The following is a 21,488-nucleotide window of genomic DNA, read 5'->3' as shown; positions in this document are numbered from 1 at the left end:
AAACAACTCTAATTCACTGATTGTGGGTTATACTAGGCAGCTCCCTGAATATGAAGATGTTCTCCTAATGCTGTTGGGGATGTGACACAGAGCCAGGCAGCTGAGTATTTCACCTGTATTGTATACAAACTGCAGTGCCATTGAGATTGAAAACAATGAATGCACCTCTGTTTTTCTGCCTTTTTCTTTTTATAGCTCGCACAGGCGAAGCCCATGATCGACCTACCTGCAATGCTGCTGCCATTCTCCTACACCTTACTTACATTCTCACTATCAGATCAGAGGAAAAACTTCTGGTCCATTATCATGAACAAATCACATCCCATATGGCCGGATCCTCAAAACAACCATTAAGCTATGGGCCATTTGCAAAACCTTCCATTTATTTTAAAACCACAATTTAAAATTAAACCTGCATGCAGCATGAACGAACCCTCTCACTTCCACCTATGTCAGGTTACTGGTGGGACTCAAGCTAAAGATGTTGTTCATTTCAGTGAAAGTCAGATAATATACGCAAAGAGTTTGGACCCTGGAGTGAGCTATTTCACATGGTGTAGTACTTCAAGTGGTCATTAGGTGGCAGCGGAGGAGAGAGAAATTCCATGTCTTTGTGTACATCATTTGTTGACCAAACCATGTAAGTCTCATGTAAATCCAATGATAATTGTCCCTCAAGGGTTACTACCTGTTACCAGTAGGAGGCGCTATTATGACTAGTAAATATTGTCATACAGATTCATTTAGGGCGGGACCCTTATGAAACCTATAAGGTTTCAGGCAGATCGGACGATGTACACCAAAGTTACAACAATGTCCTGTTGTACGGCAAGACATCAAAATTGTACGCCACATAACGGGAAAACTGTAAAAGTTTTGCACAGACCTCTGATAACTTTTTATCACCAAGGCATTGAGAATGGATACACCAATTCTGAAGTCAATCCGATGAATCCTGTAGGACAAGATGGCAAAAGCACGAGGCCCGAAATCGCCAAAAATTAGCACAAAATTCAAAATGGCTGACTTCCTGTTGGGTTTGGGGGGTGGGTCCAAGAGGCTTTTTTGTGCATCTGGGCATGATACATTTTTGTAATTGTAGATGAAAGCAGGCCATTGGGGCTACAAGTTAAGGGGCACTGTGGAGCCATTTTGCCACGCCTGTTTGCGAAACCACAAAGTACAAACTACAAATTTTTTGTGGTCTGGCCCTAATAATAATAATTCCTTGCATTCCAAGAGGGTCCTCGCACCATTTGCTGCTCGGGCCCTAATAATTCCAACAATTTCAATAGGGTCCTTGCACCATTCGCTGCTCAGGCACTAATAATTCCTTGCATTCCAACAGGGTCCTCGCACTAGTCAGTGCTCAGGCCCTAAAAAGAAAAAAAAGAAGTGAGACTACAGAAGCTGAACAGGGTAACAGCAGGTTTTGCACTTTCCATTAGTATCTCCTGCAGATTAGTGCCGTGCCTCAGCTCAGTGCTTTGATCGACCCATGTCTTTTGTCTGTGTACAGCTCAGTTGACAGCATGTGTCCAATGGCCTAGAGCACTTGGAGAAAATGAATAGGCCATCAGCTATGTTTAAGCATAAGAGCACCTCTACTATTTCTTAACCTTAATCATTGTCATCAGTAGATCACAAACAGCACAGGGAGGGCTGAATGGAAAAAAGGAGGGAAGAGGCTGGAGGTGAAAGGGTGGAGAAAGGAAGAGGGAGAAGAATACAGGGCTGGACACTGCATTGGAAGAGGGGCAGAACACAAAGCAGACTGCAGGCAGAGGGTGGCTGCTGTAAACCTGTCAGGCTGTCTAAAAGTTAAAAGTGCAAGAAAATTAACAAAAAAATCAGGTTAAAAACAAAATAGCAAACAAACAACAAAAAGAAAAAATGAAAAAATAAAAAACAAACAATGCAAAAATGACTAGGAAAAGGTGCTTAAGATTTTATTATAATATAATATATGATATGATATATCATATGTACTTATGATAAATCTAATTTTTCCCTAGCTTTGTCTTTTTTTCTTCAGACATTTTCCCCTAGCTTTTAATATAGATTTTTTTCTCAATCTGCAAATTTCTTGCAATGGATTATTTCTCGCCAAGTTGCTGTTTGCCTGTTTTGCCGTGGTTTTTTTTGAAAGAATCTGCTCAGGGTTCAAAGGTTTAATTAATTGTGAAAGGCATCTAAAAAGCAAAAAGTGATGTAGCTTCAGGTTTCAAAGGGTTAAATATCTCACTTCAAACATTTATGCGCATAGATTCTAAAAAAACAGACTTCAGGTGTAAAAAGATGTTTTTAGTTGCAGCTGTGCATGTACAGCATGTCTAAAAAGTGAACTATTACACGTGACACAGCAACTGTTGAACAGAGGAAGAAACACTTTATAAATGGGTGGCATGATGAATGAAAATAAAGAGATCCACTGCATAAAAACAGAAGTAACAGTTAGGCCGTTTGTAACATGTTAAGCATCATCAGAATCTCCCAAATAAGTGGAAGATATAAAGGTGTGAACAGAACACAGAGGGTCTGACCTCTGCAACATGTAAATGCAATAAGTGAAAAAGTGCAAAAGCGCTTGTCATTTGTCACCATGTGCAACAATGGTATAATAGATAGTATTAATTTCACCCCCAGAATATATATATAGTTTTGGGGACGTGGAACGTCACCTCTCTGGCGGGAAGGAGCCGGAGCTTGTGAGGGAAGTGGAGCGGTACCATCTAGATATAGTTGGGCTCACCTCCAGGCACATCTCTGGCTCTGGAACTGTACCCCTGGGGAGGGGCTGAACTCTCTCCTTTTCCGGAGTTGCCCAGGGTGAGAGGTGCCGGGCGGGTGTGGGGATACTCACAAGTCCCCGGCTGAGCACCGCTATGTTGGTGTTCTCCCTGAAGAATGAGAGGGTCACCTTGATGTGGCTGCAAGTCGCTGAGAGGAGGTCTCTGACCGTTGTTTGTGCTTATGAAACAGACAGCAGTTTTGTGCTAGTCATGGATTGTCCATAACAAACACCATATTCAAGCATAGGGACGTTCATAAGTGTACCAGAGCTCCCTAGGCCAAAGATCAATGATTGACTTTGTGGTCGTATCATCTGATCTGCGACAATTTGTCTTGGACACTCAGGTGTAGAGAGGAGCAGAGCTGTCAACTGATCACCACCTGGTGGTGAGTTGGATCAGGTAGCGGGGAGGCTGCCGGACAGGCCCTGTAAACTCAAACATGTAGTGAGAATGAACTGGGAACGTCTGGCAGAGGCCCTTGTCCACCAGGTTTTCAACTCACACCTCCGGAAGAACTTTTCGTGCATTTCGGGGGAGGTTGGGGACGTGGAATCCGAGTGGTCCTTGTACAAAACCTTCACTGTGGAGGCAGCTGCTAGAAGCTGTGGTCAGAAGGTCGTCTATCGAGGCGGCAACTAGAGTACCCGCTGGTGGACACCAGCGGTGAAGAAGGCCGTCAGGCTGAAGAAGGAGGCCTTTCGGGCTTTATTGGCCCAGGAGTCTCCTGAAGCAGCAGACAGGTACCAGTTGGCCAGAAGGGCTGCAGCTGAGGCGGTCGCCAAAGCTAAAACTCGGGTGTGGGAGGAGTTTGGGGAGGCCATGGAGAAGGACTTTCAGTCGGCCTCAGAGAAGTTCTAATAAACTGTGAGACGTCTCTGGGAGAGAAAGCAGGGCTTGTCTCAGGCTGTGCTCAACAGGGGAGGAGAACTGGACTGGAGACATTGTTGAGCAGTGAAAGGAACACTTTGAGGAACTCCTGAGCCCTGCTGTTGCGTCTTCCATGGAGGAGGCAGAGTCTCAAGACACAGGGGATTCTCCATCCATAGCTCTGGCAGAGGTCGCTGGGGTAGTCAAAAAGCTTCTCGGCAGCAAGGCGCCTGGTGTGGATGAGATTTGCCCTGAGATGCTGAAGGCTCTAGACATTGTTGGGCTGTCTTGGCTGACATGCCTTTTCCCTGTCGCGTGGAGGTCGGGTACAGTGCTTGTGGAGTGGGAGACCAGGGTGATGGTTCCCATTTTTAAAAAAGGGGACAGGAGAGTGTGCTCCAATTATCAGTGTATCACACTACTCAGCCTTCCTGGGAAAGTTTACTCCAGGGTGCTGGAAAGGAGTCTGTAACCAATTGTCAAACCTTGGATTCAGGAGGAACAATGCGGATTCCGTCCCGGTCGTGGAACAATGGATCAGCTCTTTACCCCTGCGAGACTGCTGGAGAGGACATGGGAGTGGGTGTTTGCCTACATTTGTTTTGTGGATTTGGAGAAGGCTTATGACCCTGTCCCTGGGGAGTCCTATGGGGGATACTGAGGTAATATGGGGTACCAGGCTCACTGCTGCGTGCCATACGGTCCCTGTTTAACCAAAGTGAGAGCTGTTTCCACATACTTGGCATGAAGTCAAACACGTTCCCAGTGAGTGCTGGCCACCACCAGCGCTGCCCCTTGTCTCTGATCCCATTTGTGATACTCATGTACAGGATCTCAAGGCGCAGCCGGGAGGAGGAAGGGGTCTGGTTCGGGGACCTCAGAATTGCATCTCTGCTTTATGCAGATGATGGGGTTCTGTTGGCTCCCTCACACCATGACTTTCAGCATGCATGGGGGCGGTTTGCGGCCGAATGTGAAGCGGTCGGGATGAGAGTCAGCACCTCCAAATCTGAGGCCATGGTTCTCTGCAAGAAATCGGTGGATCGTCCCCTCTGGGTAGGGGGACAGTTGTTGCCCCATGCGAAGTATTTCGAGGTCTTGTTCATGAGTGAGGGTAGAATGTAGCGTCAACTGGACAGGCGATTTAGTGCAACATCTGCAGTCATGCGGGCGCTACACCGGACCGTTGTGGTGAAGAAGGAGTTGAGCTGGAGGGCGAAGCTCTCAACTTACCAGTCCATCTATGTTTCAACCCTCACCTATCGTCAATGAGCTCTGGGTAGTGACTGATAGAATGAGATTGTGGATACAAGCGGCCGAAATGATTTTCCTCCGCAGGGTGGCTGGGCTCAGGCTTAAGAATAGGGTGGGGAGCTCGGACATCCAGAAGGAGCTCAGAGTGGAGCTGCTGCTCCTTCGCGTCAAAAGGGGCCAGTTGAGGTGATTCGGGCATCTGATCAAGATGCCTCCTGGGCACCTTCTGCTGGAGGTGTTCCGGGCACGTCCTACTGGTAGGAGGCCCCAGGGCAGACCCAGAACACACTGGAGGGATTACATACCTCGTCTGGCCTGGGAACCCTTGGGGTCCCCCAGGATGAAGCTGGAAACCGCTGCTGGGAAGAGGGATGTCTAGAATGTTCTGCTCCGCCTGCTCCGCCTGCTGCCCCCGCGACCCGGCCTCGGATAAGCGGAAGAAAATGGATGGATGGATGGATTGATGTGTATATATATATATATATATATATATATTATATATATATATATATATAATGTGTGTATGTATATGTATAAATTTACTGAAGTTGCTGAATGTGTGTGTGTGTACTTGTGTGTGTAAGCAATCACTAAAATGTGGTCCAGGTGACACCATAATAGCAAGAACAAACAGGGAAGACATTTTGAGTATTTCTTCAGGTACTAATATGTCTGTTGTCTGTCTGACAACAGATTTTGTTAATATGCAATAAAGTCTAAACTGTGCAAGATAAAAACTTTTATAAAAACTTTACAGGTGTGTAGTTGAGATCAAGATGGAAATGGGTGTGGTTTAAGGAAAGAAAGCTGAGGGGAGTGGAAAGGAAGTCGGGAGGGGGGCATTGTTTTGCTGTTACGTTTTTTGTTGTTCAAACTTTGTAAGTTTTATTTTAGTCCCTGAGGTGTTTTAAGCAGCTCCCATGGAATTAAAAAGTCTCACCTCCGTTGAGGCTGGCCTCCACAAACACTCGAATGGCTCTGACGCAAAGCTCAAAGTTGTCAGGGGTGACGTGGGCAGCATCACGGACGATGAACGAGAGCGTTTCCACACACTTGATGAGAGACTTGGTGTCGTGCTGGCCCAGGTCCTGACCCAGTGTCAGACTGTACTGGTTGACCAGTGGGTGATTCAGCTGGGCTTTAGAGTTTGCTGCAGGGGTCTTTGTCGTCTCCAGGTCATCTTTCCCAACCTGGAAAAAAATACAAATTACAGGAATACAAACACTGACGTTTATTTTATTTATTTTTTACTTATGTTAGAGCACCAGACAGTGCTGTAGTCAAGTCACCTGAACCAAGACCAAATCATGCTAAATATCTACTCCACCATTCAATGTTCTCTATACTAAATGCCAAATCCAGACACAAATTCATACATTGCTGGCCAAGTTTACTTGCTTACACACCCACAGCATAGCCATCAAGAGCAAACTGGGGCTCAGTGTCTTTCCCAAGGTGCTGTGACATGTGGACTGAAGGAGCCAGAGATTGAACCCCAGATCTGCGGATTAATGGACTAACTGCTCTGCTTCCTTAGCCAATGCTGCCCCATGGTAATGACCATGACCAAAGTGTAAAGTCTCACACTGAATGGCACACAACAAAATGTGGAACATGCAAACCATCAGCACTCCTCAAACTGAGCTGAAAGATTCACATTCTCATTAAAAGACCTAAGAAAACAAATGAAGATTCTTCTTAATCCACCTCTTTTATCACCACACTTTGTAAGAAGTGTGTGTCTGTATAAAGAAGTGTGTGTATCAATGTAATGTGAAAAATGCCCTCATATAATTGAAAACAGTGAATTTTATGTGTGGGGAATTTTCCAACACTCTGCACAGGCAGTTAGTGATGTTTCCATGGATGTGATCTTGACCAGTACTGAAATCAAATTTTGGGTCCTCTTTGTCTTAAACAGATTCAAGATAGGGGAAAAATGTTGTTGAGTCTGAGTCCAGACCTTCAAAAAGTGGTCTTGAGACAGTACTCCAATACTGGTACTAGACTGGCTTTCATGTGACTGAGGTATTCAAATGACTGCGCATTAACAGTATACAGTGTGTCTCACTGTTATCATATAGGTATGCTGTACATATGTGATAATTTATGTGTTTGTGTGTGAGAGTGCATTCTCACCACAAGCCATCCACTGCTTGCTACATCCACATCTGTTGCGGAACGAGGGATCCTGGTCTTGCTGTGCTCGGTGTAGACTCCTGAGTCAGACGTGTAGCCTCGGTCTGAGCTCACTTCACTGAGATGATGAGACTGCAGCTCGCTATCCGATTGGGCTCCTGGAGACATACAGTAAAAAAGATTTTTTCAATGTCTGGACTGCAAGACAAAAATTTGGGTCAAAATATGTTTTTCACAAATGCTCCTAATTTTTATTATATTATAATCAACATTTTTTGTACATTCAACAACAGCACCTTTTGGCACAGGCACTTTAAAACAATCTGCTAATTTTCAAGGAATTTTCAAAAACTCAATTTAAAGAAAAACTAAATGGATGAGCCTTTTGCAAACATACTGTCTTACACCTAATTGTTAACTCAAACAGTCCAAAGGAAATATCTGCAACAAAAAAACAAACCCTGTAAAAATATTAACAGCATTGTCTTAAACTTGTGGGAATGAGTACGGACAACAACCTGTATATATTTCCTCATTTCAATAATAAGAATTCTTTACCACCATCAACAATGACATGGAGTTTCCTACAGATGCTAGAGCCAGCCAAACACAACCTCCCTCCACCTCAGACTTTTAACATACACCAAAAGGAAAGTCTCCTGGAATTTATGGATTTTCATAATTAAGTATTTTCAACTGCTTAATTGTATGTTTTGTGAACTTTATTATCTTACAGATAATGTAAAGAATACTATTCTGGTGTGGAAATAGTGAATCCTTTGTGTTTTTTATTTGTTGACTTATAACTAGTACAAAATTAGTCATGTAAACTTCCCACAAGTTGCTTAAGAAAGAAAAAATACAGTCAATGTCAATGGTTACTTCTCCAGAAAAATCTCAGTTATCTAATCTGGAAGATTTCAGTCCTGGTTGATTTGGTGACGCCTGTAGTTACTGACAGTCAATGCTGTTTAGCCCAAAAAAAGGAAAAAAGTATTTCTTTTTTAATACTTTCTTGAGGTCTTGTAACTTTTTAATAATTTCTTGTTCTTTCTTGGCTATTTCTAGTTGTTTTTTTGAAGAAATCAAGCCAATTTGCTTAAGTATCAAAGAGTTAATACTACTGCTCAGAGAGTACTAGATGCAGCAAAACAAACTGTTGTTTTTTTCAATCAAGGCGTTTGTAAGAATTGGCCTTTTTCTGTGAGCAACCATGATCTGATTTCACTCTGCACATGGCCTGGGTCTGCAGACAGCAGGGCACAGTGAAATGGAGAGTTGGAGGTGTGCAGCCCTGTTACCTGCGCCATTTGTAACTTAAAAAATGATGAAAATGATCATTGTCTTGTTAAGTCTATGCATGGATGATGAAGGATCACATTAAGTGCTAAGCTCACTGACAAACACATTTCATTTTCTGTGACTACAATAATAACAGTCTAATGTTTCACCAGTGAAATGCTTTTAATGTGAAGCTGCTGTAACTTGACACTGCATTTTTTCCTCATGTCTTGACATACAGCTAATAATGCTGCCATAGATATGACTTGACTGACATTTATGAAATAAAAATCCTTAAAATAATTACTTTAAGACTTAACATTGTATAAGCATCCCTACTTGGGTTTAACATGTGATCATCAGTAACATCCCCGTCAGACACAAAGTGATGATGTGAAGGGAAATACTGAACCTGTGTCATTGTCAGCGGTGCTGGAGGTGAGTTGGAAAGAGGCAGGAGGTTTCACTCCGGCTCCGATGCACTCCAACAGGGAGAAGAGCGTGTACCAGTCATTCGTACAGTGAATGTTGGCTGCATTAGTTTTCAGCAGCTCATGAAGGCCATAGGCCACCTCCCTGCTGACCCGGGACAACACATGAGGTTTCATCATCAGCAGGAGACGCAGGGAGTGGAGAACCTATAGGTGCACATGGAGAGAGAAGATCATCATTGGATGCAAGTATGGTGATCTTACTGTGCTTTTAAAGTACAGTGTACATTCTCTAATTCTACCCTCAAGCAGCTACAGGGACAACTGAACTGGCTATAACATCATCTCAATGTGATACTGATGCTTCTAGATGACCCACAGAAGCAAATTAGACCAGCAGCTAGAAGATTAGCTATTTTTACAGTTATTCTTAATGCCTGTCCCCAGGTCTGAATTGCCACCAAAGTAGACCAAACAATTTTGTTAGCCAGTCAAAAGTGAGCAGGACAACAAGTTTAGAGACTTTTTTTTTGATGTAGTGAAGTAGTGAAGTACCTGGTTTCAACATCAGCTCAGTTCAAACCCAAACAATTCAATACTTTTGTACAGAGGCCCTATTGTAAATGCCACTGATATTCTGTGATTTTTTCAGAAATAAATAGCCAATTCAAACATATTTATTTAAATATTTATACTTAATAAATATATATACTCTCTTTTACATTTTTTCTTCATTACCCAGCGTATTTCCACACCCACAATCGTGGTCACAACAGTACAAATCCTCTGCTTTGTGAAATGTTATTTTAAAAATTAAATTTGACATTCAGACACATGGATCTTCCTTTGTGTCCACTGGTCATACCATTTGCATAAATGAGCAAGTGCGATTTTAAATAGCATGTGACTATATGGAAAAGGTAGATCCCCACCTTCTAAGTCATAAGAAGTTAAATGATAACCATTTTAATGCACTCAATAAACTGGATTTTCTGTTGTATTAAGAGTTCAAACTGTGTTTTTCTTTTTTTTAACTCTAAGCACAAACCAAATACCAAAACAATGTTGAGATACAAATCTGATTTTGAAGTTTCAGATCACAAGGTTTAAATGTAGGTCACCTTACTGACATGAGGTCAGGTCAGCATTAAATGATGAGCTTATCTGTACACATCTCACTAAGTCTGTTTGGACACAATGGAGGCTTTTTATGATATTAGGGTTCAGACTGCTCTCATTGGTAAATATCAACACCTCATCCATCTAGTGCAGTGCTCTAAGTATCACCTTTGAAAGCCTTAGCATATTATACTATGGATCAACGTTATCATGAAAACATGACACAGGTCTATTGTCAGTAACCCCCTGACTTTAATGACTGAGTGTAAGATTAGCTTAGTGACCCTGATGATCACAGCAGAATACCACCTCAACAGTTTGAAGTGTCCCATTTACATTATTGTTCCATTAAAGGATTCCTGTTAGGAGAAAAGGCCTTATTGTGGATTTGTCTCACTTTCAACAAATCCCATCAAAAGTCCAAAACCAAAACTCTCTCAGTACTCCTCTCTTTCATGTGCAAACTGAAATTGCAAATATAAAATATGCTTAATGGAACTACCTCAATTTTGATAAAAAAGTTTTTATGTTTGCATTAGGTTGTATTACAGGTGATCTGAAAAAGCCATATTTTGCAAAACAATGGAAAGACTTTTTTTGCTTTTCCAGGTCACATGATGCTATGGTTATGTGCTTGTCAGTAGGAACTGGCTGCATGATGCAGCAGGAGCTACAAGATGTGTTATTGCATCACATAACTCTTCAAAAGTTGAGCGGATCATCGGGAAGTTTTGAATCCACAATTCCTTTGTGAAATCATGGACTATCACGATTCCAGAAATCCCTCATACATGGTCGCTCCCATGTATAAGGGGCTTGCCTTTCCATTATCGCTCTGTAACACGCCCACGTGGCCTTGGATTGGAAATAATGGTAAATGGACTGTACTTGTATAGCAGCTTCTAGTTTTATTGACCACTCAAAGCGCTTTAACACTACATGTCACATTCACCCATTCACTCACACATTCACACACTGGTGGCTGAGGCTACCGTACAAGGTGCCACCTGCTACTCAGTAATCATTCACACACACTCACAATCCAATGGTGCAGTGTCAAGAGCAATTTGAGGTTCAGTATCTTGCCCAAGGATACTTCGACATGTTGCCTGGTGGAGCAGGGGATCGATCCGCTGACCTTCCAATTTGAGGACGACCCACTTAACCCCTAAGCTGAGCAACCAGATGGAATCTTAACAGCAGCTACTGTTAAGATTCCATCTGGTTGCTCAGGCATGTTGCTGCTGATGGCATCATTCAATTCCTGCAGTACATTTTTTGAATTTCCATTAGAGTCTTGAGTCCTTATGGCTCTGAACAAGCTCCACCCATCCAGTGCAACGGCTTGATGCGGGATGTTAGGGGTTAACCATGTCTCTGTAAAGATGTGTGCAGAACAGTTGCTTATCTCCCGTTTTTGAGTGAGCCTCAACCAAATCTCATCCACTCCACTCTCCTGTGACCGGACATTAGTCAGAAGAAGGCTTGGCAGAGGAGCAGCTCTCGGTCTAAGTTGGGTCGGACTTGACTCGCCCTGATGCCAGCTCTCCTCTCCCTCCTTATCCAGCGCTTTCGGTTTCGTTTCTCTCCTCTAGTCCCAATGTTGATAAGTGCTTCTCTATCATAGAAAAGTCGTGCTTCAGCAGAAGGGGCAATGGAGTCAAAAAAATAGAAAAATATAGCTAAAAAGTAGCAAGGAAGGAGCTACAGGCTGCTGCATCTGCATGTGCTGCCGTCATCATAGCCATATGCGGGACTGAGTCTAAAAAACTGCGTGTGTTCATGGTGATGAAGGGACATGTGCATCAGAGTGGCTCATTGATCAAATCCTCATGTAGATTCTGACAGATAATGCTGTTTGTACTGTACAGCAGGCAGCAGCCACTCCTTCTGCAGAACCAACTCTTCCACTCTCCATCTGAATGCTGAGCACATCCGTCATACATCCTCAAGCTTGGAGGTACATGCAGGCTTGGATTTGTTTGTGCTCACTGGGTTACACATGTACCAATCTGCTCCATCCTTATATTGTCTCATTAGCCGGCATACTGAACATCCTGCTCCAAAATTTTGGACAGAAGTGTAACAATTTTTAAACAAATTCTTATGATGTGTTTACACTACTAGCAACGCAGCAACAGCGTGACCAGCTATTGAAAGCCATTTTGACAGCCAAAGAATGTATGTGTGTGTGTGTGTGCGCGCGCGTGTGCGCGCGCGTGCCTGCGTGCGTTTAGTGTACCTGAGAGCTAATGTCTTCTCGCCGTAACAGCCGGATTGCGAGTCGAAGGAGTCCAACCACAGCCCTCTCCACCAGGAAGCAGCTCTCGTTGGAGTGGACGCAAAGATGGCAGAGATGGTCTCGCACTGTCTGCCACACACATGACACACGGTCTCTACACACACACACACACACACACACACACACACACACACACACACACAGAGGTAATCATTGGGGTTAAAAATGACAACCCATATGTCTGTGCTGTGAACATATAATTGACAGATTCTTTTTTTCACCGGTTCTCCAAAACGATCCGCAGCAACATCTCCAAGCAGAAGGCAGCATCCTCTTCATCATATGTCTCTTCATCTGGGGTGACTGAGATCAGAGCCTGGAGAGGAAAGTCTGCTTTGTTTTTGTTGTCTTTATGACTGAACTATGATGTGATTGACATTTATTGCACATATTTATCTAAACTAGCTAACAAGCACCTCCAGCAAATACTTCTGCCCTAGCAAGACAATTATGAGCTACATCTGTTCAAATGTTGGTAGGAAATAATGAAAACCTTCATGAGCTCCTGTAGAGACTCCAGTTGCAGGAATTTACTCTCTGTGATCAGCTTCTCTGGGTCACATTGCTGGAAAGAAAGAAACAGAAAACTCTGTGACACTGACACATTTTACACACTGAGAACTTTCTGAGTGGCTGACATCATTGTACAAATATTGCAGCCATTTAAACAAAAACAGAAGTCTTTACAATCCATTCTTTAATGTGCACAAAATACTTAAAAAATAAAAATAATAACATGGGGAAAAAGGCAAATTTGGAAAATAGTTTTTTGGAAAAGCTAGATAAACATTTCTAAAATTTCTAAACCATATTCATAATAATAATAGTTAGGAGGCAGAAGGCATAAAAGAATGCTGTGGACTCAGGTACTCTTTGGATGTGCTCCTTTTAGCCTCTTTAAGTGCTGAAGTGACTGAAATCAATGGCATCACAAATAACCATATTGAAGGAAACCATGGATGAAATTCACAGTTTGGGAAGAATAACACAGAGGATAAGTGACGTCTTTGTGTCAAGATGTGACAGGATTATAGAAACTGATGTGATCATATGAAATAATGCAAAACAGAATATTGTTTGTTGGTATGTGCATGCATGTGTTTCTATGGATGGAAGCAGTTATGGGTTGGTGTGGGTAAATTTTATGGAAAGGGTGATGGATTAACAAAAAGGCATGACACCAAATTTAGGTCAGGACCAACAGTGAAGAACATAAATATGGTCGAATCTACTGGACACGTACATGATAGAATCTGAAGAGGATAAATAACCTCTAAAGTACATAAAAATGTCAGAACAAACCAAATTTCAGGCCCAAACCTAATTTTCCTTTTTTTGGTCTCTGTAGTTTGCATATGTTGTCCCAGGGACCTTAAAGGATCTGGGAAAGTTGATGAGTGTTAGGGGGCCCTCTAAGATCAGGGAACTGGAGTGCTGAAACCCAAATTCTGGGCTTTTAGGCCATGTTTAGACAAGAATGGCCCTACTAAAGTCTTTCTGTGCGTTTTTAAAAATAATACACGTTCATAATATAACATTATGAAAACGATCCTCGCGTACACAGATCCACAAAAACAACCAATAATGTTGTAGTATGCATGCCAGGTCAGTAGCTGGCGCTGTAAATTTGGAAATGACACACCGCAGCAGAACACCACGCGCCTGCAAAAAGTGCAGCAGTGACGTCAACATTCTCACAGGATCAATACATTGCCAGTTTACACGGTGACAGAGGGGGGTTGCATTTTCAAAAGATTACACTATGGAACCCGGTTTGCAAAGGTTTGCATTTTCAAGCCCTAAACTGCTGTTGTCGCGTAAGTGAAAGGCCAAACCGCAACAAAAGTTTAATGTTTCATGTAAACAGCCCCTTAGTTAGGTTGGGGCACAATACCGTCTTTTCTTTTTTGTCCTCTATCTTTTTCTTTCTCGTTTCTTACAGCTATATTATTCATGGTTAAACGCCTGATGTGTAACAGAAAAAGTGTGGTTCACAAAGTCTTAGACCAGCATGCACAAATCTCTGTGCAAGTATTGTGCAGGTTTACATATATTTCTGTATACCTTATTCAGGCCAATTTGCTCAGGTTTGAAAGGGTTAACCTGAGCCAGGCCACATAGCAATCGTTCCATATCCATACAGGATTAATATAATACAGCAATTTCTTTTAAACCACATACAAATATGTTTATGTTTCTCAAAAAACACTAGATAAGTGCACACTGCCTGATAGAACTTTTGAATACACTCAAACTGATGGTGGACAACATTCAACAGAACATTTGCATATAGAAAACGTGTGTTGTACCCCCTTGATTTGAAGTGAAATGGTGCTGTGACTTCTTTTTATAACCTCCTTGAAGAATATGAGGAAGTACAGTCTGTAGTTGTAGCAGCAGCTTTAGTGCCAGCAAAAATCCAGCGGATGATTTGGATTTGAGCTGAGAGATGAGCATGGAGATCTGGGTGGTGGTACGATGGAGGGTAGTTTACCAAAGTTCATCCATACATACCACCCACATTATTCTGATACAAAGCTGATTGAAAATCAGTAAACTATCCCTTTAAGAGTTTACTTAGCACACAGTGTAAGATGTTAGTACCTTTATGCAGAGGATGGCAGCCTGCTTGGCCTCCTGGTTTTCCGTGGACGGCCCTCTGAGTCCTGACTGCTCGGCTCCACTCAGTGTCAACCAGTTAACAAAACTCAGCACTGCAGACTCACCTCTGACATGCAACAAAGGAGACATATAGGTTATATTTTGAGCCCTCTGGGTCAGGACTGTTTCATGAAATATGTTTTTCCTTAGTGTGAGAGGCTGGTCTCTTCTTCTAGGAATCAAGGCATACTTAATGAAAACAACAGAAAGGAACATGGCTGGGAAGATGATACTAGCGTACAGGCCTGCAGCTGTATCTGTAAAAGTATTACACTATGATACCTGTGTAACTTTGTTCTTTTAGCTTCTACTGTAAGTAGATCAGCAGGTGGCAGAGAGAGCAGTGCATACCGATTTGAAGGTGTTTCCTCTCTTTGAAGAGAAATTTTCCCATTTGGCTCCACAAAATCCTCCACCTGAGGCAGCAAGCACAATGTGTGAGCAGAGAGCAGCAGATGGCAGCAGAGCATGCAGGACAGAGTCTGCAGTATTATCACAGAGCACGCAATCACTGACAGAATGGAATGTTGTGTTTAGAGTGTAGAGTTCTGACCTCCACCATGGCTTTGGGCAGGAGCTCAGCTCTGAACAGCTGGAGCATGGACTCCATGATGTTCTTCCAGCCCTCCCTCAGGATGTTGCCGTGCCGATGGGCGAGGTCAAACACTGTCTTGGCTGCTGTCTGGGCCTTATTATTGCTGCCAAACACTGTAGGAAGGTTTTCCACAGACTGCACAGGGAAAGGACACAACAACATTAAGACACAGTTACTGTATAAAACTAATATGATTTCAGCTGTAGTTATTGGAGAGGGTTTAGTTTACATACGTCACATCATTACTGTCACTCACTGACAGTAGGTGTTAGATAAAGAGATGCTCTATTGTCCCATGAAGAGCCTGCACATGATCATATCTAGAAATGGCTCTCACACAAAAAGTCTTTGCAGCCATTATCAGCTTGCATGTGTCATGCTCTGTAAATTACCATTTCAACAGCAGCACTTGGCTTCCACAGCTGAAAGGTTTTTTGTTGCATCAGCACTATCAAATGGCCAACCATATAAAAAGGCAACAAGCATTGATTCTTTATTACAAGCAACATTTTATAAAATAATGATACAATCGTTAAAATCTAACAATAGTCACTTGCCATTTGAGAACACATTTCTGTTTTCCTAAAAAAAATAAAAAAATAAATAAAGGACCATAGGGTGGGTACTATTAAAGAAGAATGGTTACTTTTTTTCTGTTAGAAAATTCATAAATGCTCCTAGAACATGTGGATCTATGTTTTGTTGATTCTTTTTCTCCTTGTTTATTGTTTTTGCTGTGTTGTATGTTTGCAGGTAGTGTGATAACTGTGTGATTCACCTTGGGAAGAGGTATAATGATGCACTTAATTATTGAAAATAAATAAATAGAATTAAATATATACAAAAAAAGAGCAAGTAATCCTGTGTCTTATTTTTTTGCTTTTTAAAAGTCTAATCTGTGCTTCTAAGCCACATTAAACAAGTGCAGCATTGATAAATATCAACAAACTGAAACAATATAACTAACATATCAGAGGAGGATATTTCCATTTGTATTTTTCTCAATTCATTATTCTAACCCAAGCTGCAAACAATGTTAACTAATGTGTCTTTTTGTGGTTCTCCGTAAGATCCTGTCCTTTAGTTTGTGTAGAAATTGTCCCATGTTTAAACATGAAAAACATGAACTCTGATGTCCGCACTCTACTGGTGAAACAAACTGGAGCACATTAGAACAACAGGATGCTGTGGAGTGCTTTTTGTGAAAGTGCCTTACCTCGCTGCTCAGAGTGGTGAACTTGCACAGGGAGATGATCAAATTGTCGAAAACATCACTGAAGCCATAGTGAGCTGCTATCATTGCACATTTCCTACAACGACACAAAAACGTGAATATACACCTTAAACAAAGAAAAGGTCTGATCCAGTGTTGAATATGGGGAAATGTATTTCATTCCTTTAAAACCAACTGCTGTCACAGAAGCTCACTTCTAAGAACAATCAGTGAACTGGAGAGGGTGGTGAGGCTGGCACCATGTCAGATTCTCACTCAGAGATTACTGAGGCCATTAGAGTTCACAATATCAATATTATAACAATATTTATGGTAATTGTGAGGGAAAGATAGGGAAAGATATCCTTTAAATCCTTCTTTAATTTGTCTCTTTTTTGTGCAAATGAATTACACAAAAAATATGAGTGTTGGGAGGTGGAGAGACAGTCTATAGCTGTAATTCTACAAAATCACACAAAAACAGCAGTTACACTAAATGGTAGTGAAAAGGCATCTGGATGAGAGATAGAGAAACAAATTTCTCTGGGATAGAGAAACAAATTATTTAAAGAGGTGCTGGATTATTTACACAATATAATTTTAAGTGTATTATTAAGATGATATCAATATTTTACTTTTAAATATCATGGCTACTGTCAACATCAGTTTATAACAGCACCTCTAAAGAGTGGTTTTACTTATGACACAACTAGCTCACTTAAGAAAGTCCTTAACTAAACAAAAATTATGCACATTTTAACAGCTGCAGCTGTTTCTGAGGTTCCCTGGGTAGAAATGTGTCAATGGTAGAGCCAAAGCATTTTTGACTTTCAAATTAGAGGCAAAGACCGATGAAACAGTTAAATCCTCATTCAGAGTGTCTCACTGTTCTGACCACTGTAGCTGCTAACTCTTTTGAACCAGTATACCTGAAGCCGGTGATGGCCTTCTGGATGATGTTGTCGTCCAGGCTCTTGTCAAAGACGTATGAGAGGGCAGCAATGGTGGGACCCCAGGTCATGGTGAACAAGTCATGGTCGTAGCTGCCGGGTGGCAGGTGGAGGAAGATACCTTCGGGCGTGGCGCCACGGTGTAGCAACACACTCCATACGTAGTTCTCCTTCACTAACCCTGTCTGCTCATCTGGCATCACAATCTCCTCATTCCTACACAGGAGGAGAAAAAGCAACAAGTCACTCAGGGCAGTTTGTCAATGGCTATAGTGTGTATGTATGTGTGTACATGTACGTACAGACAGAAAGACAGACACACAGAGAGACAGATAGATGGATAGGTGATAGCAGCTTACTTAATAGCATTGTAGATATCTTCCAACATGTCCTGGTCAAAGTCTTTGTTTCCATTCACTCCTTTCAGGTTTTTCTTGAATTGCTGTTAAATGAAAACACTGCAGTTAGCTGTGGAATCATCAGCTGTTTTCCTGGTCAGACATTCAAACACCTCTCATGCTTCTGGGAAAAAAATTGAATGTAATAGTTCCACCATCAATGTGTCAGTCAATGCTTCATATCACAGGAGCTTAACTCAGACAAGTAAGCCTCTGGCATTCAGTCTTCATCAACCCTGCATCCTGCAACCAACAATTAGATGGGCTGTTTTGTGGAAACACATTCGCTATGTGTTATATAATATGCTTTAGCTGCAGCGTTAGGAAAACAGGGATTAGAGCCAAGAGCCTCCTGTAAATAAACAGCACTACCCTGCGATGACTGACGACCTCAAGGCTGGGTTTGATGCCTCGACTAGAGAGAGTCTGTACTACTGGCAGGTAAGAGGAAGGGAAACATTAGCTTCTCTGCAGGGACACACAAAGAAATAAACACTGACAGAGAGAGCCAGAGGCTTTATCTTTATCTGTCACACCCACATCAGGGACTCCTACTGTCTTCCACTCACACTTACAGTCAGTCACTATCAGAGAGAAGCGTTTAGAGCGAACACACAGGCCACTAAATCAGGCAGGAGGCTGTGTTTCAATGACACAATGAAGATTAAACAGCTGAGCTTACCTGTACTGTACCTCAGTGAACACAAGGCCTCTCACTGTCGCATCCTTGGGAAGAGGATCTGATTTATACTCTGTGATGCTGGGCATAGTTTCCCCATTTCAAAAATAACCAACACATGCTGCAGTGAATACTACACATTACAAGCTGCTCAGTAACCCATGTGCGAGGCGCCACTTTTATTGGCCCTCTCCAAACTATTGAGTGGGAGCCTCTGCCTGTTGTCTGAGTCCGGAGGTCAACGAGCCTCCTACACCAAACCACAACTGACCTTTAGGGAATGTGTCGGGATCATTTAAACTACATACAGCACCAGCTGAATGATGAGGTATGATTCGAGTCTTTTGACAAAGTATGTGTAGATAAAAGAGAGTGAGACAGAGAGTGAGACAGCACGTGCTGGCTAGCGTTTGTCAGTGAGAGTGGCCCACCCACAAACTGCTCGCAGGCCGCCCCAGAGGCTCTGTTTAGTCTTTAGCCGCTGTCAATCACAGACAGCAACAACAGACAAAGAGACGGCAGATGAACAGAGAGCGTGTTTAGAATTTGTTCACCTCTCAGGCGGACCACCACTGCCTACAGCTGCTGGCCATGGGCTTTTGGAGCCACCAAGCTGCACAGCCGTCACACAGGAATGTCATGTCATCAGACACAGTGACATCGCCCGGTGAGTGACACATATACCAATCCAGTACAGCTTTTGCCCTTTTCTGAAGGAAACCTGCAAACTAGCATTTGCTAAAAACAAATGTGCATTTTTTTTGTTCTGCATCTTAGTCTCTTTCAAGTTTGGATTCTGATGCAGCTTTGACAGGAACAAGAAATCCTGCTGGACAGAACCACATCCAACAGTCTAGTCTGGCCTCTGGCTCACAGCAGAGGCTTGCATCATTTCTCAAAGTTCATACTATATTTCTAATGACTTAACCCTTCGAAACTGCCTTGATATTTTCAAAAACATGGGAAGAAGGCAATAAGCAATCAAAAAAGGAATAAACCCCTTCAAAAAAGCAAGAAGTTAGCAAAAAGTAAAAGAAAAATTACGTGAAAATTAGCAAAAAAAAACAATGATGGAAAGGTAAACAAACAAACAAAAAAACCAGACAATTATGTGTAAAAATGTGCTTAAAAAACATAATTCTGTAAAATTATCACACCATTACCATAATTATGGTAATGATAAACATACTTTTGTCGGCATTTTTGCTTGAAAATCATTTTCCAAATCTACTATTTTTTGTTAAATTTGAGGGACATTTCTTGTCAAGTTGCTCTTTGCCTTTTTTCACATTTTGAAGGAAATCAAACCAGTTTGCTTATGGTTTAAACACTTGTGAAAAGCTTCTGAATGTAGCACAAACACAGTGATTTTTTATCCAGATTTCAAAGGGTTAACAAGGTTAAGGCCTTTGCACACCAAATCTGTATTGTTTGTAAGGGCTTTTTTAATGGAATAATCCAATCATGATCAGTAAGCACAGAAACCTTAAACAATGAGTCAATGAGTTTTATTGTTCTGTTGGTTGCAAAAATTTGCAATTTGAGAAAAAATGCTGTCACTCTGTCTTTTGCTCCCTCTCTCTCATCGGTTCCCTAGTTTCTCTTCACTTCAGCTACTTCCCTGGCTGTCTCCACTCTCTGCCCTCGCTGAGCTGTCCTGCCTCTCTTTCTCCACACTGTCGCACTCTCCCCCAGTCTGTGTGCAATTCTCTGTCACACCCTCCTCCTCATCATCCAGCTGAATGTGACTATCTGACCTATAGAAAGTAGCAATCTGAGTTATGAAATGGTACTTTGTGCCGTGCTCCTCTGTCTGCTTGCAGATGCATATGTCCTGCAGTTTAGGCCACATTTCTTCACTACTTCTTGGTCAAACAGCTCTCTAAGGTTTCGACAGTCAAGAAAAAAAATAAAGCCCAAACAAACCCAATAAAAATCAGCCCTGTTCTGAAAACTTGAATAAAGTTTCAAGGTCAGTTTGTTAGAGTGAATGACACAATGAGATATTGTATTTATTTTTTAAAATACTGACTTAGTGTGTAGAGGCTTTGAGCATGTTTGAAGTGGTAATTTAAGTCCTTCACCACTACCACATTCTAACATCCCTGTGCCTTCATCCTAGTGTGAGCAGGTCAAAGAAATGGAAATATGAAAGGGTCGGCTTCCCAAATTACACACAAACCTTGCCTCACTTCTCTCTGTGGGGATTGAGATAGATAGTTCTGTTTCTGTTTGGACCAAGGTTTTGCAAGAGGCACCTCTGTAAGTTGGGCCGCAACAAAATACAATGGAGGTGAATATCATTTCATTCATGTAGCTCAAAGCACAAAAAGCAAGACATTTGAAATACTCAAACCCAATTACAAGAAGGATTATCATGGTTGTGTTTGGACAAGCCACAGATCTAGTTTAATGTTTCAGTGGAGCTGCTTCCACAGAAAACTGTGAGTGTGTGAATGTGTGCAGGACAGAGAGCTCACTTACCTCTATCGTCATGGGGATGTTCTGCTTGCGGACATTGTGGTTATGCTGGTCAGTGTTCAGCATTATGACAGCGTAGGCCAGGGCAAAGCCGGCGTCATTAGTCATGAAAGGAGAGCCGTTCACTTTCTACAAACACAGACACATACAGTACGCAAAATCAAACACACATCATCACATGTTTTGTGCCAAACCCCGACACAGGGACTGTTTTAAGAACAGCTAACTTTGTCCCTTGACTGAATCTCACCTTGCATATCCTGCTGATGTTCCAGTGAGCACATAGAGTGGAAAACTCATTTATATTGTCACTGCCTAAAATT

At 42.1% G+C, this 21,488-nt stretch overlaps 1 protein-coding gene across 4 annotated transcripts in view; it reads right to left on the bottom strand.

Moving 5' to 3' along the window:
- The window catches only part of gbf1 (golgi brefeldin A resistant guanine nucleotide exchange factor 1), a 135,792-nt gene that overhangs the window by 9,731 nt on the left and 104,573 nt on the right, over nt 1–21,488 (bottom strand). For all 4 annotated transcript variants that reach the window (XM_042501786.1, XM_042501785.1, XM_042501783.1 and 1 more), the window contains 13 exons: nt 21,169–21,294; nt 17,967–18,049; nt 17,587–17,823; nt 16,661–16,754; nt 15,403–15,579; nt 15,201–15,265; nt 14,793–14,916; nt 12,682–12,753; nt 12,410–12,504; nt 12,129–12,282; nt 8,749–8,974; nt 7,056–7,213; nt 5,857–6,106 (listed from right to left, as the gene is read on the bottom strand). In XM_042501786.1, coding sequence (XP_042357720.1) covers nt 5,857–6,106; nt 7,056–7,213; nt 8,749–8,974; nt 12,129–12,282; nt 12,410–12,504; nt 12,682–12,753; nt 14,793–14,916; nt 15,201–15,265; nt 15,403–15,579; nt 16,661–16,754; nt 17,587–17,823; nt 17,967–18,049; nt 21,169–21,294 — 1,861 coding nt within the window. The remainder of the gene's footprint in view (nt 1–5,856; nt 6,107–7,055; nt 7,214–8,748; nt 8,975–12,128; nt 12,283–12,409; nt 12,505–12,681; nt 12,754–14,792; nt 14,917–15,200; nt 15,266–15,402; nt 15,580–16,660; nt 16,755–17,586; nt 17,824–17,966; nt 18,050–21,168; nt 21,295–21,488) is intronic.

Source organism: Plectropomus leopardus, chromosome 15 (assembly GCF_008729295.1).
Source record: "Plectropomus leopardus isolate mb chromosome 15, YSFRI_Pleo_2.0, whole genome shotgun sequence".
In the NCBI taxonomy this organism is placed as follows: domain Eukaryota; kingdom Metazoa; phylum Chordata; class Actinopteri; order Perciformes; family Serranidae; genus Plectropomus; species Plectropomus leopardus.
Note: the sequence above shows the minus strand (reverse complement) of the source record. Positions and strands in the feature narration are given on the sequence as shown.